This window comes from Dicentrarchus labrax, unplaced genomic scaffold (genome assembly GCF_905237075.1).
Source record: "Dicentrarchus labrax unplaced genomic scaffold, dlabrax2021, whole genome shotgun sequence".
Taxonomy (NCBI): domain Eukaryota; kingdom Metazoa; phylum Chordata; class Actinopteri; family Moronidae; genus Dicentrarchus; species Dicentrarchus labrax.
Window position 1 is genome coordinate 8,273,352 of NW_026136707.1, and position 13,724 is coordinate 8,287,075.

Here is a 13,724-nt window from a genome sequence, read left to right on the forward strand (position 1 = left end):
AAATGGCGGCGCAGTATCCTCAGGCGCACTTCTGCGAGAATGAGATACGAGGAGAAACGTCATTATCGCAAGTGCCACCACATCCATCCCTGGAAATAACATGGGCTGTGTGCCTGATTGGCAGCCATATAGTGTTAATGAATAACAATATGATGAGGGGGGAAAAAGGACGCTATCGGCCAAGAGAACGACAGCTGTATGGCATTCTCCTTAATTAAGTTGAAGAGCGGCAGTGAGGGAACGTAGTCACCGAGGAATGAAACCAGAGACGTAGCCGAATTAAGGAGGGGGTGCAAATGAGGGAGTTTGAGGGTTTGGTTGAAGACGAACAAGGAAAAAGAAGTGAGAGATGTTGGTTGGAAGATAACAAAAAGTTGGAAATGGTGAGAAAGAACCATTTTTAGGTCATTTGTCATAGTCAAGAGAAATGAATCAGCGTCCAGTTAATTAGTACTGCAACCCCAGCCATTAATCCTCAGGCTCGAGTGACAACCATATGCACTCACACACATGCAACATATATGCACTCATACCCGAGAGCAGCAAATAGACAAACATACTAAGATAATTGTAGAATAATTTCTCATTCTCTTTATCTAGTTCAGCCCCCCCCCTTCTCTCTCTCACTTTACTTCACAAAAAAACTCTGCTCATCTCTTTGTCTTTCCCAGAAAATACACTATGCATCATGTACATTTCTTTCCAGAGAGAAGAAGACCATGCTGGGCTTGAGAAAAAAAAAAAAAAAAAAACAGGACGGGGGAGGTATAGTGCTGACATAAGAAGAGTGCAAAAAGAGATTGATGATCTCAGGGCCAGTGGGAGAAAGGGAGAGAAGAGACAGAGGAATACTTACCAATAAATTACTCCTGAGCAGAAAGGGCAGTGTGTGTGTGTGTGTGTGTGTGTGTGTGTGTGTGTGTGTGTGTGTGTGTGTGTGTGTGTGTGTGTGTGTGTGTGTGTGTGTGTGTGTGTGTGTGTGTGTGTGTGTGTGTGTGTGCGCGCATGCGGCGTATCGTCTGTATGCTTTTGCGGGTGTGTCAAATGTGTGTGTGCATGCATCAATTATGCACTTTTATCTAAGTGTGCATGTGCATGTGGTCTGGGTATGTATGTGTATGTATGTGTTATCAAAAGCTGTGTGTGTGTGTGTGTGTGTGTGTCCTGAGAGTACCTCACATTGCAGGTTTTGGTTTTATAAATTTTTTTTGATTAAGTGGCATGTTATTCAGTCTTAAATTGCTGATGCACACACACACACATTCACACCCACTCCTCCATCTCCCTTTTAGTTCTTGTCAGCCATTATTTTTATCTTTAACGCCAATATGAACTTGTCTCTATCTACCTCTCTACCTACCATTGTGTCTCAGCCATTGATTCTGGGAATGTGTCAAGATCCAAGCTATTGTTCGGCATTGAATGAGACAGTCCCTGCATGGCACTGTTCCATTGGGAATGCATCTGTCACAGACAATGTCTCTGTCTCTCCTGCCATTGTACCACAGAAAATGTGTCAGTGATAGAGAATGTGTTCCTATATATTCCAATTGCCCTGTAGATGAATGTCAATCTGCCAGGTGTAATTCTCTTCAGTCCCATGCTTTAAAGTATGTCTTTCCCATTGTAAATGTCTTCTTTAACCCCCTCAGTTGGCATAGAGGGCTGCCAGGGAACATCATTTGTCCTTGTCTTAATCTCTTGTCAGGGGTCAAGATCGATTCCATTTCACCGGCACACAGGAAATTTTGGGAAATAATTAGGAACATTTGTCTTTGGTTTCAAAATGGCATCGGCCTCAATTTCTGATCAGCATGTTTGAAATAAGTCCTTCTTCCACTTCCTTTATTTTACACCTTCTCCTTCTTCTCAAAACTCATTGGAAAAGACGAGCAGTCTTTGAGACCATGATCCAATGATTATCAAACAGAGCGAGAGCAGCCTATTAATATTCAACAATAATAAAGCATGTGTTATGTTTTATAGGAAGTAGTAACTTTGCTATAAAACCCTGCAACGCTTTGGTTGAAATGTCACTGCATGTTGTAGATAATAGCATTTGTGTCTGTGTATGTTATCCCATTCCCTGTCTGTCTGTAGATAATGTGTCAGTCACTACCACGGTCCTTCCCACTCCTACCACCCAACCAATCACCTCCCATCCCACCACCCCAACCCTCCTAACACCCAGCTTCGCCCCGGACCCAAAAGGTAACACACGCACATTATTATTCTGCCTCTGCTACCCTCCATCTCCTTCCACGTCCTTCTCTGCTTTGCTTGTGTGTTTTTCTCTCCCCTATTCATTTGATGACTCTCAGGTGGCCCACATCCACACGCACACACACACACACACACACACATCTTTTTTCTACTGCAACCTTCCTTTGCCCTGCATCTACATGAGCGTACGTGCCTGCAGACACTTGGATGTGCACCGTGCGCAACCACCCACTCTCTCCCTTTTTCTTATCACTGGCTGTTTGATGCTCCCCACACACACATAGCCCAGTCAGCATTTGTGTACATGTGTTTGTTTGTGTGCACGGTCTGGGGTGGGTCTCTTGGTGCCTGGTGGGTGCTGTTGATGAATCTGCGTTAAGAGTTTAAGGAACTGGCAGCACACCCAGCCTTTAGCTGACTGGCGCTGGCCTCTCAAGGGCTAGGGAGATGCTACATAAACATTTATCTGCATATACACACACACATTCCAAAACACACACATAAATACAGAGAAAGGGGGGAGGGGTGAGAGAAAGAAAGAAAGATCAGGGATCCAGGTGGTTGTCTAATCATATTCTCCCAGATGAATGTTACACAGCAGGAGAAAGAAAGGCTGCTTGGCACAACTCTGTTACCCTGAGTGTGTGTGTGTGTGTGTGTGTGTGTGTGTGTGTGTGTGTGTGTGTGTGTGTGTGTGTGTGTGTGTAAAACTACACACTCTTTCACTAGTTTCCCTCTTTTTTCATCTCCAGGATCTATTTATCTCATACATACTCTCACTCAAACATATGCCCAGTAGTATCTCTTCTACTTTCTTTCCATACCTTTGGCTGCTCTTTGTCTCCTCTCTGTTACTTAAAAGGAGAGATGAAGCGAAGGGAGCGAGAGCATCCTTCTTGTTCTTCTTCTGCTGCTGCCATCTGTGGCAGGTAGAGGTTGTTCACCTGCTGGGCATGTGTGGAGATGTTGTAAAGAGTCATGGGAAAAGCTGCGACTTGAATAGTTTGATGAACATTTAGTCGATGCTGAGAGAAACAGCGCACTTTCTAATACTGTCAGTCATTTCCTGTGGAGCTTAAGGCTGTGGTGGATTAAGAAAAGGGTGGCATGGGGTAAAGGTATAGCGCTTGAGTCCTTGCTTTTCATCCCCTGTGAAATATTGCTTGTTCACTCTTAGTAGTACACACATGACAATACCTGATCATATACAGAGGCAGGAATGTGGTGCACTTTGTATGAGTGCTCAATGAGACACTTGTCAAACAAAATACATTAATAAAAATGCACCATCTTCTCTTCAGCTGTCAATACCTGCTCCTCTTCCTTTCCTTCACCTCCTCCGTCACTCACTCTGTCTCTCCTGATCTCTATGTGTTAGCACTGTATTAATGATTCATGTTTTAATTCCGCTCTGTCAAGGTCCAAGAGCTGCATCAATAACTCTGTGTCCTTGCCTCCCATTGGCCTTACCAGCTCTTACACTACACCCCCTCAGCTCCAAAAAAAAAGCTTTTTGTTATCCTCAAAGACTCAGACACTGTCTTATCTTATTTAAGTCCAAGACTCAGAGAGCTGTTTTTCGCTGCACAAATTACCTTAATTTTGACTTTACCAGCTATTTATTTCTCTTTCTCTACATCCCTGCCATTTATACTGTCGAGCAGTGTTTACTGGTGAAACTACACAGACACATGCTTGGTCTTAAGTTTGCTTTATGATCTGTTTGGTGGCTGCAACTAACAGTTAAGCTGTTGATAATGTGTTTGACTAATTGATTTACTGTTTGATCCACATAAAGTCAGAAAATACTGAAAAATTAACATCACAATTTACCAGAACTAGCAACAGTTCCAGTACTAAAATGATTAAATTTAAAGTTATAGAAAACAAAGAAAAAAGCTATAAACATTTGAGAAGCTGGAACCAATTAATATGTAGCAATTTGGCTTGATAAATGACTTGAACAGTTAATCAATTATAGATTTTCTTCTGTCAGCAGAATAATTGCTCTACTCAAGTAATCATTTCAGCACTAACCTACACTTTCTTTCATTGTTCCTCTGTTTTTGTTCTAGTATTTGTCCTTTACTTTAAAGCAGTGTAAGGTTTGTAAAAGGTGAGGTGGACATGAATAATTCCTTAGCACTTCTGTCATTTTCAACTACAAAATGTCACAGAATTTAGCTTGTCTTTTTATTTCTCTTCACTCATCCTGTGGTGAAGTGTTTGATTTTATTTCCCAGGGCGGCACCACTCGGGGTGTAAACACACTCAAAATTTTCCTCATTCAAAATGCATTGTGGTCTTGACAGACGCTTGGCTGAAGTGGGTTTTTAGAGGCTGACATACTTATTTCTTTATTCACACTCCTCATTTCTCTACCTTTTTCTCACCCATTCTGACTGCCTGGCATTCTGTGCAGTGGAGGGTGATGAAAGGTGATAATGCAAGTTGGGTGGAAGATATCGACATCTTTTTTTCCCTGTCTCGCTCCCTGTATCAACCCCCACACTGGTGTTTTAATGTGCTTTCTTTCTCTCACTTTGATATCTTTTTTTCCCCCTTTCAACCTGCTTTCATTTTTGATCCATCTCTCTCTTTGTCTCTCTGTCTCTGTTTCTTCGCCTGTACTTTTCTCTCCATATTTCCCTTTATATACCTCACACTCCCCACACACACTATTTATCTCTTTTTTTTTTTCTTTCTCAGATCCTGGTGCAGTGGTAGAGACTCACAGTGCAGTACCATATGCAGTGATAGGTGGCGTTCTGGCACTGCTGGTTTTCACCGTCATCTGTGTCCTCATTGTTACCATCTGGTGCTCCGTCCGACAGAAAGGTAACACACACCCACACACTTACAAACACACACACTGAGTAACACAAAAGTTTCTTTCATAAGCTAGGGGGACACATTTTGGCAATCAAAACTGTATTATCACATTTTTCATCGGCACCTTTTCTCATTTCTCGACTTTCTTGTGTAAAACGCTGTGAAAAAAATCATTGCAGGCCAGTTAACAACCAGATTCTTCGAAAATAGGTGTAAAGGTGTAAACTTGTCAGCGCAAAGCAGACAAGATGGGATGCTCCTCTCCAGGCGGGCACTGTCCATGATGGACGACCTTGGCCAGGATAGCGGAAAAGATAGGGTGGGGTGGGAAATGTAGGTGTGGTCCCCATGTTTTATGACTATATGTTAGTGTATCAAGGCTCATCTATTAAAAGCAGTCTCCCTGCGTTCCCTATCTTTTTAAGTGCCCCTGTGTTGGCAGCCTTCGACTGTGCACCACAGCTGCCAACAAATGATCCGGGAACAGTGTAGCAGGCAGCAACCAGCCATTACTTACCCTATGGCTAGACAAGCTGTCAGTCAACATTCAGTATGGCTTGACCGCCAATCAGCACAGAGACAGGACTATTACAACCAAACTATGTTGAGACAGGGCCATTAGGGCTTTGTCTTCAGCCCTCCGTGACTGTCAGCATGCCAGTCAACCTCTGGGGTAAGGAGAATGAGAGTGTCACTCACCCCAAGAGTGAAGGGACATTCAAGCAGGAAGATGACTTGAGCAGTTCTTGCTCTCTGTAACCTGTACTGCACCGAATCATTAATCATACAGACCGGAGGGGTGTTAAGATGTGTTTAATGGTTTTTCTGAGTGAAGCAAACGTGCCATTGTTCTCTTGCACCTAACCTTCCTTCCACCCTTTTCTGCCAATCTCTCCTCCTTCCCTGTCTTTTATTCTCTATTATCTTCCCCACCTACCCCTCCTCTTCTGCCTCTTCTATTCATACATCCATCCCCTACCTTTAATTTCCGCCGGTAGGCTCGTACCGTACCCGAGAGCCTATTCTTGCTTGGTATTGACCTAACAATCAGTTAACTAATGAATTAATCAGTCACAGGTATGGTACTCAATAATATGAGGGCTGAGTGGTTTGATAATGCTGCATGGCGCTGCGATGATCATGACGCTTTGCCACCTAACCTTCCCCCTCCAATCTCCCTCTTGGTCTCTCTCTCTCTCTGTCTCTCCCTCTCTCTCTCTCTATCTCTTTCCATTCAGGTTCCTATCTTACCCATGAGGCCAGTGGGTTGGATGAACATGGTGAGGTGCAGGAGGCATTCCTCAATGGGAACGACGCCAGCCAGGGCAAGAAGGAGTACCTACTGTAGCCCTTCTCCTTCCCTATCCCCTTCTCTTCTGACCTCATCCCTCTATCTCCTCCTCTCCCTGTCTCCCACCTTATATACAGTATATACACACACACACACACACACACACACATACACTTCTATACAATGCGCCATAACAGGCGGCCTTCTGAAAACGACTGTATACAGATACTGCACACAGCCAATTCATCCCACTCCATTCCACTCCATATCCTCCATACACATACACAAAATACCCCGAGACAGACTGAGAAAAAGAGAGCCTATAGACCCACCAGCCATTAACGACTGTGCCATATACTGTAAGTCGGAGAAACTGGGGTAAATGGAGAGAGTGAGAAAGGGGGAGGAGAGGGTGAGGTGAATGTAGACAAAAAACGAAATAATGCCATAATTATTTTGATGGAGAGGGAAGCAGGGAGCACAAAGAAAACAGGCACTCTGCCCGTGCAGCCGCCAAAGTGGAAGGGGAATTAGAGGCAGATGACTGCTATAATTCCTTGCCTGGAGAAAACCATCCATTTCACAAAGCTCAATCTTTAACTGGCGGAGACAGTGGGAGCAGTGTGTGAGAAGGGAGGGGGTACTGAGGATGGGAGGGGGGGAAGTTGACCAGGAGCTATTGAGCGCTAGATGCTAGAAAATTGAAATTTTTTAAAATTGCCAAAGCATCTTGTCTACTGAGCGAAACTCATATATAATTCTTTAACAACACTGGAGTGTTTAAGCCCAGAGTCCCAGCAAGTATCCAGACTTTATGAACAAGCTAACTGTCCTGCTTTGCTGTCCCTGTTGGGTGGTCTGCCAATAATTTGTAAAAGAAAATAAGCTTTTAGTGATTTTTTTTTTCCCCCTCTCGCTGGAACTTTGAGGGAAAAGGTGGCTCTCTTTTCTTTTCATTTACTCTCCATCTCCTCCTTCCTCTCCGTTCACCTGTTACCATCCTCTCCCCTCTCCCTTATATCTCTCTTTCTCTCTGTCTGTCCCCCTCTATCGCTCCTCCTTTGTTGGCTCCTAATAATGAAAGGATTAGTGTTGGGCTGCGTTCCCGACAAGAAGAAATGAATATGACTTGCTAAGGCATTAAAGAAAAGCTTAATTATTTTAGAATGTCATTAAGAGGATAAAAAGGTTTAAAAGTCTTAATAAGAAGGGCAAGAGGAGTGATAGCAAAAGGAGTGAATGAGAAAATAAAATGGATGGATATTTTTTCTGAATGCTACCACACATATGCAGATACATGCACACATTCATACGTACAGTAAACATGTTGACAGAACAAGTATACATATCTCTGAATTCCTTATTTGTATAAAAAAACAACAGCAACATAAATTAAAGGAAACTTTTAAGAAATAAGAAAACAGTTTACTATTGAAACGCATTATGAAGCAACTATACTAACACAGAATATTAGCCTATAGAGGTGCAAAGCCGAACAAACTACTGTCCAGTGATCTTTAAAGAAAAAAAAAAAGAATAAAAAAAAAAATCATTTGTCTTTATGAGAAACCAGAGGTCTTATTGATTTTTTATTAATTATTATTATTATTTGAACAATTATGATTGTTGTTAATGTTATTATTATTGCTGTTGTTATTATTATAATTGTAAATGTTAAAGAAATGTACACTTCCCATGGTTTGTTTTTGGTTCTACTGTAGAGAAATTGCTGTCTTTTTTCACTCTTACCTTTCCTCTCTATCCCGGTCTTTCTCTCTTTGTCTCCTGTGCCTAGTCGTCTCTTCTCCTGTCTTTCACTCTTGTTTATTTTAGAGTCCATGTGTCATTGTTGATATATAGCTAACTATTTCTTTATAGGGGAAAGATACAAAGCACGACAAAATAAAAAAGAATCCAAAAATACCCTTTGGGATCAGACTTTTTTTTTTTATGTGTTTACTGTGTAATTAGCAGGGTCTGTGTTTGAAATCCTCCAAAAAGAGAACAGGAGACAGAGCATATGATTAGATCAATGGGGAATAGTGGAGTTATAGGTGGGAAGATAAAGATGAAGGCGGTGGAGCCGGTTATAACTGGCAGCTCATTCAGAATAAATAGAATAAACAAAACAGAAGGTTCTGTGGCGCCGCTAATGAATCATAAGAACAGATAGCGGGGAAGAAAGGGTGACAGGAGGGTTTAGTCAGATGCACACAGAAAAATATGACTCTGCCATTAACTTCCACGCAATCAATACCCGATTCTGTCGAGAAGCACTCAACATGTCCATCTGTGCACGGGACTAGATTTGAAAGCCGCCGGAGGTCGCCGGGTGATAGATCGATGTGTTTCTCTTCTATCGATGGCAAGGCTCCATGGTCGCCTGTCATAAAGATAGATTGTCAAACGGCAATCAAAGTAATGGACTTGCCAGGCCCTACCAGCTTGAGTTGACACTCCGGCCAACAAACAATACACACACACACATACACAAGTCGACACCAGACATATCTTCAGTTTATGAGGAAGCATGGGGAGCGCAGGTAGCTCCTGCTATCAGAGCCACCATGGTCGATGAGTAATAAAACAGAGAATATTGTCGCTTTTATGTCTTGAAAAACAGAAGTGGTATGTCCTTCAAACAAAGGTTTCATCTGTTGTTTTCCTGTGGGATTCACAGCACTCAGTCGGGGTGTGTTTGTTGGTTGTTTGATACTGTTATTTCTGCTTCTCTTCACAGGAAAAAAACTCAGCAAAACTTTTAAGTTCAAGTTTGCTATTTTGCTTTCCATAAATAAAGATTTCAATCACATTCAGACTTATTGTTGCTAATGCTGTTACTGCTTGCTCTGGTGCATCCTGGGAAGCCGGCCATTATCTAGACCATAATCACAATGCAATTCAGCTGCAAGACCCTATGACAATCAGAACACCACTGTGATTATAGAGGGTGATTATCAAATCAATAAACATAAGCTAAAATGAGATTGGGACAAGCAAGACAACAGTCAGTTGTATTGCTCCCTGAGTTTATGACATGCATTGAATGTAGCATAGTCTGGCCAGTAACGACAGCAAGAAGTCTATGAATAACTCACGCGGCATCTCCCTGATGCTTGTTTCACCGTTTAACGTCCTGGAACGGATTCACAACGGAGAATTCCCCGTTTATGACCCATTTATGACAGGCATATTTCATTTCTACAAGTTGCAGTAGATATCCCAGTCCATCCAAACACAAACTCTTTATACTTCTGGTGGCTACATGGTGGATTAGACACAGTTTTATCCATCTGTAAAGCCAACCGTAATGACCCTAAGATGGAACGCAGTTTATGTCCACTGGTCTTGGCAGCGTGACCCTAGCGAGGCAAGGAGGTGTGTACACAGTGGCAGCATAGCATGAGGCATTGATTGAGGTGCTGAGGCTGAGCATAATCAGGAAGCAGAGAGGCAGACAGAACAATTGAATGGGCAGCCGCGCTAGAGAAGCTGGGGAAATCTTTTTTTTTGCGTTACTAGATTTCTCTATCAATAATGTTCCAGTCAGGGATTTTTTTTTTTTTTTGCAGTGATGGAACACATACTGTGTACTTCTTGAGTACATAAAGAGGAGGTGGGAAGCAGGGAGAGACATTACGAGTGAAAAATATAAATTAAAAATAGAGAATCTGTAGAAAGAGCGAACAGCAAATCTTAAGCCAGAGACGAAGGGAGTGAGAAAGCTGTTGAGAAGTGTGTTGAATGTCATGCCCATGTTCCATGCAGACAGAGATGGATTTTTCCATCAGTGATTTCTTATACCAACGTGGTTCAAGATGAACAATCCAATTAGAGTGAGCAAGGCCCTTTTTATTACAAGATCACATTGTATTTACAAGTTTAATCAAAACAGCCAAGATTGTGTCATAACCAGGTTAATGATGTTTTCCCTACAATGCTCCATCCTCTCTGGACCACTGTGTTATTACTGAATGTTTAATTAAACGCTGTCACTCATATATCTACATTACTGGTGGGTGACTTAGCAGAGACTTAGAACAGGCTTAGCATAAGACCCATAAGAAGAGCAGTCAAAGAAAACAGACATCTGTGATCAGGATAGTACTCATCATCTGGAGACTTAATTTTCTCACTGACATTTGGTTTGGGACCTGATAATTAACTGGCCTTTTCATTTGCGAGCGATTCATAACGTCTGTGCACAAGGTTGCTGATTAGTTAAAAAGCCAACAACAAACAGGAATTTGCCATATTTATTTGTTTCAAACACTTTTTTTTTTTTTTTCCCATGCACACAAAACATAGAAGGAACATTGCTTTAAGAAAAGAATTGAACTGCCTGAAGATGATGACAAATGTTTACACTGCGAACAACAGCCCAGGTCTTTTCGTTTTGTCAAGAATTCAGACCTCTGGGCACACTTTGGCTTTAAGGGAGTGTTTGGCTGAAGACCATGGAGCTGCCTGCACAGCCTCACACAGGGCCATACGGACAGATTTTACTGTGGACGGGGCTACTGCGGGTGGAAGGTGGGGAACAGACAGAGGAAAGGATGCCCGTTCTTCCCCCACTTGATTCTTAGGAGGAGTGAAGAGGAGCTGTGGCACAAGACTGTACAGCTGGAAGAGAAACATGGCAACTGCATGGGGCCATGCAGGAAGATTGGTATTGGGGGTGAAAAGCAAGAGAGCATGGATAATGTGGAGCGGCAGGCACAGCAGAACTAACAGGGAGAGGGACAGAGCCAGCGAACGGACCTGGCAGGGGTCATGTTTAGGGGGGTCTGCATGACTAAAAGGAGTCTTCCTTGGCTTAATGCATAGTAGGTCAAGGTAAATGGCCAGCAGGCAAAGCAAGGGGAGCATGAACACTGTCATGCCATGAACATAGACTAGGAACTGGGGACTGAGAATGGTGTCTGGGGCACACACTCCCCAGTGGCTGCTATGAATCTCAGCGTAGGTGAAGTTGTGCATGTCTTCCACATAAAACTTTGACAGGAAGCCTCCGTACGGAAGGTACTTTCCAATGACCTTGCGGTCGTGGTGATACTTCGGGGGTGGGGATGGGGTAAGATGTGGTAAAGAGGTTGTCCAGTTGCCATGGAGCCCGAGGCCAGCTGTGCCTGGACCAGTCTCACCTCTTCTCCAGGTGTCGAGGACATCTGAGCCGATGAACTGGGCGAAGGAGGACAGAACAGAGCCCACCCAGCACAACAGAACCACGCACAAAGCTCGCTGACGGGTCATCACTGAGGAGTACCTGGCATTCACAACATATTGATGGGGACATATTTGAATGCCATTTATACTAAAATTAAACTTAAATGCAAAAGAAAGAGAGAACTGAACACTAGTAGTTCTAAAGTTTCTACAGTTCTACACTACCTTAACACTCATCTCTCACTAACACCAAAAATACAAAATGGCTCACCTTACTCCTATCAGAAAAACAGATTTTTAATTTAAAATGAATTTCTGTGATATAAACTAGATGCGAGCAAGTTCCTGCATACGCAGTTGTTGTTAAAAATAGTTCTGAGTGAGGTGCACTAAAATCCCATCCTACTTACACTAACTGGTTGGTGTAAAGCAATTGAAGCCCATTAAAAAAAACATAATACTGACTCTCTTGCACTGAAATGCTGGATTTGTAGGTCACTGTCAATCAAACTTCTAAGAGCCCCAGAACCTATTGATATTTACTCACCCCTGTCTCTCTGATGGCAGTGTAAGTAGTGTGTCATAAAATAAAACAGCCTTATGAGCACTGAACGAACAGCCTGTTTTGATACTGCTATACAATGGTGCATCTTGACATGTTTTCTGCTTTTTTTTCCTTTTACCCTCATATTGATTTTCTTACTTTACTGCTGAAAGCACACTTGAGAGTTTTGGTTGACTCTTGCCACCCACATATTCACCCTCTCCCACACAGATGATTTAAAGCATTGTATAATTGTAATTTAGAGTATATGATGCATATATTTCTGAGAAAAATAAGTTATATAATTTGTATTAATGTGTACCATGTTAATATATGATACTTTGTGACACTTTTCCACTTTAAATCTACTGTTTTAACTGTTTTAAGCCTCTTCTAGACTTACCTGTCTGCCAAGTGAAGCTGCAGGTGGGCGTCCAGTGTAAGAAGCATTAACAGGAACATGGTAAACTGCCTGACCAGCATGGGACAACACACCAAAGTTATGCAGGTGTACAGGCACTGGGGGGTGCGCAGGTTGAGTAACACGATCACAGGGACCCCAACTGCACCCCCTATAGCCCCCACCCAACCCAGGCACAGCCGCAGACAGCATGAGACACTCCCGGGTAGGGTCCGAGTACCCTGGGTCCTTTCCTGGACGTTGGCCACTGCACCGCTGCCAGTGACTGCCATGCACAACCTCACACTCACCACAATTTCAGATACTGATAGGATGCATTGGCACAGGGAGTACAGCCACATGAGTTCCATGTCTGGGGGAGAAAAAAAAAACATAATAAAAAGAGACATATTTGACTACAGTTAAAAGTCATTGCTGATGATGTGAAAGAGCAAAAATTATTGATGCTTATGCAAATACAACCTTATTCACACCCACTCTAGTTGTCACCCCTGCCCTATGTTTCAACATGGCTCTTTCAGTAAAGACTGCCTCTGCAGCGTTAACTTGCATTGTCAGAGGAATGGTCAAACATAGAGAAAGACAAAGAATAGAGGGAATACAAATGAGAACTGAGTGACAAAGGGTGGAGGAAATTTTGAGGTTAAGCATAGGGGTGTAGGTTAGAATAATAAAACTAGTCAGCAAGAGATGGAGAAATTACAGATGTAGAAGGATAGAGAATGTGATGCAAGTTTGTGCTAGGGGCAGAGAGACAGGCAGGGGGAGAGTAGATATTTTGATAGGTATTGGAGAGCTGTAAACGTGCCTGGAGAGTGAAAAGGTCAGGCCAGACCAGACTTGACAGAACTTCTCTACTGAGGATGTGAGCACCATGCAAACATAGAGCAACAAGCACCAAGCTGGGTGGCAACATACTGTTAACACACTCTTTTCTTGCTTCTTTTTCTGGTCTTTGTTTTGCCCCTATTCTCCGTGTGGCCCACCATGCATCATTTGCACAATCATACTCTCTGAAACACAAATAGGCCTAGACATTTATGCGTAAATACATGAGCACTGACACTCAATCACAGAAGTGCACACTCCCCCGATGAGTAATTTCCAGCAAATGCATTCAGAAATGATTGGCAGCTAATTTCAGTGCATTTTCAAACAATAGTCTCGCACAAAGCGGAGTGGATGAATATTGAAATAGCAGATTTGCCACAGCAATATGACACCTGTCCATTCCACGTAATTAGTTT

At 42.7% G+C, this 13,724-nt stretch overlaps 2 protein-coding genes across 6 annotated transcripts in view; one reads left to right on the plus strand and one right to left on the minus strand.

Annotated features, from left to right (window-relative positions):
- cadm4 (cell adhesion molecule 4) overlaps positions 1–8,269 on the plus strand; it is a 138,765-nt gene extending 130,496 nt beyond the window's left edge. For 2 of the 5 annotated variants that reach the window (XM_051407680.1, XM_051407679.1), the window contains exons 7-9: positions 2,101–2,211; positions 4,933–5,061; positions 6,294–8,269. In XM_051407680.1, coding sequence (XP_051263640.1) covers positions 2,101–2,211; positions 4,933–5,061; positions 6,294–6,403 — 350 coding nt within the window. In that variant the 3' untranslated portion in view covers positions 6,404–8,269. Of the gene's footprint in view, positions 1–2,100; positions 2,212–4,932; positions 5,062–6,053; positions 6,133–6,293 lie in introns of all 5 variants that reach the window. The other 3 variants (XM_051407681.1, XM_051407683.1, XM_051407682.1) reach the window with 3 other exon arrangements.
- A 2,319-nt stretch (positions 8,270–10,588) lies between these two features.
- Positions 10,589–12,772, minus strand: LOC127367649 (adenosine receptor A1-like). Its single transcript, XM_051407684.1, has 2 exons — positions 12,460–12,772; positions 10,589–11,612 (listed from the first exon to the last, which is right to left on the minus strand). The coding sequence occupies exons 1-2, from the start codon at positions 12,747–12,749 to the stop codon at positions 10,754–10,756; spliced, it is 1,149 nt and encodes a 382-aa protein (XP_051263644.1). The 5' UTR covers positions 12,750–12,772; the 3' UTR covers positions 10,589–10,753.
- Positions 12,773–13,724: the final 952 nt, after the last annotated feature.

Bases quoted from the DNA above. Each gene is read 5' to 3' on its own strand.
- LOC127367649 (XM_051407684.1), bottom strand. From the start codon at position 12,749: ATGGCAGTCACTGGCAGCGGTGCAGTGGCCAACGTCCAGGAAAGGACC. The intron at 11,613-12,459 runs GTAAGTCTAGAA...TGTGAATGCCAG, and splicing joins CAGCTTCACTTGGCAGACAG to GTACTCCTCAGTGATGACCC.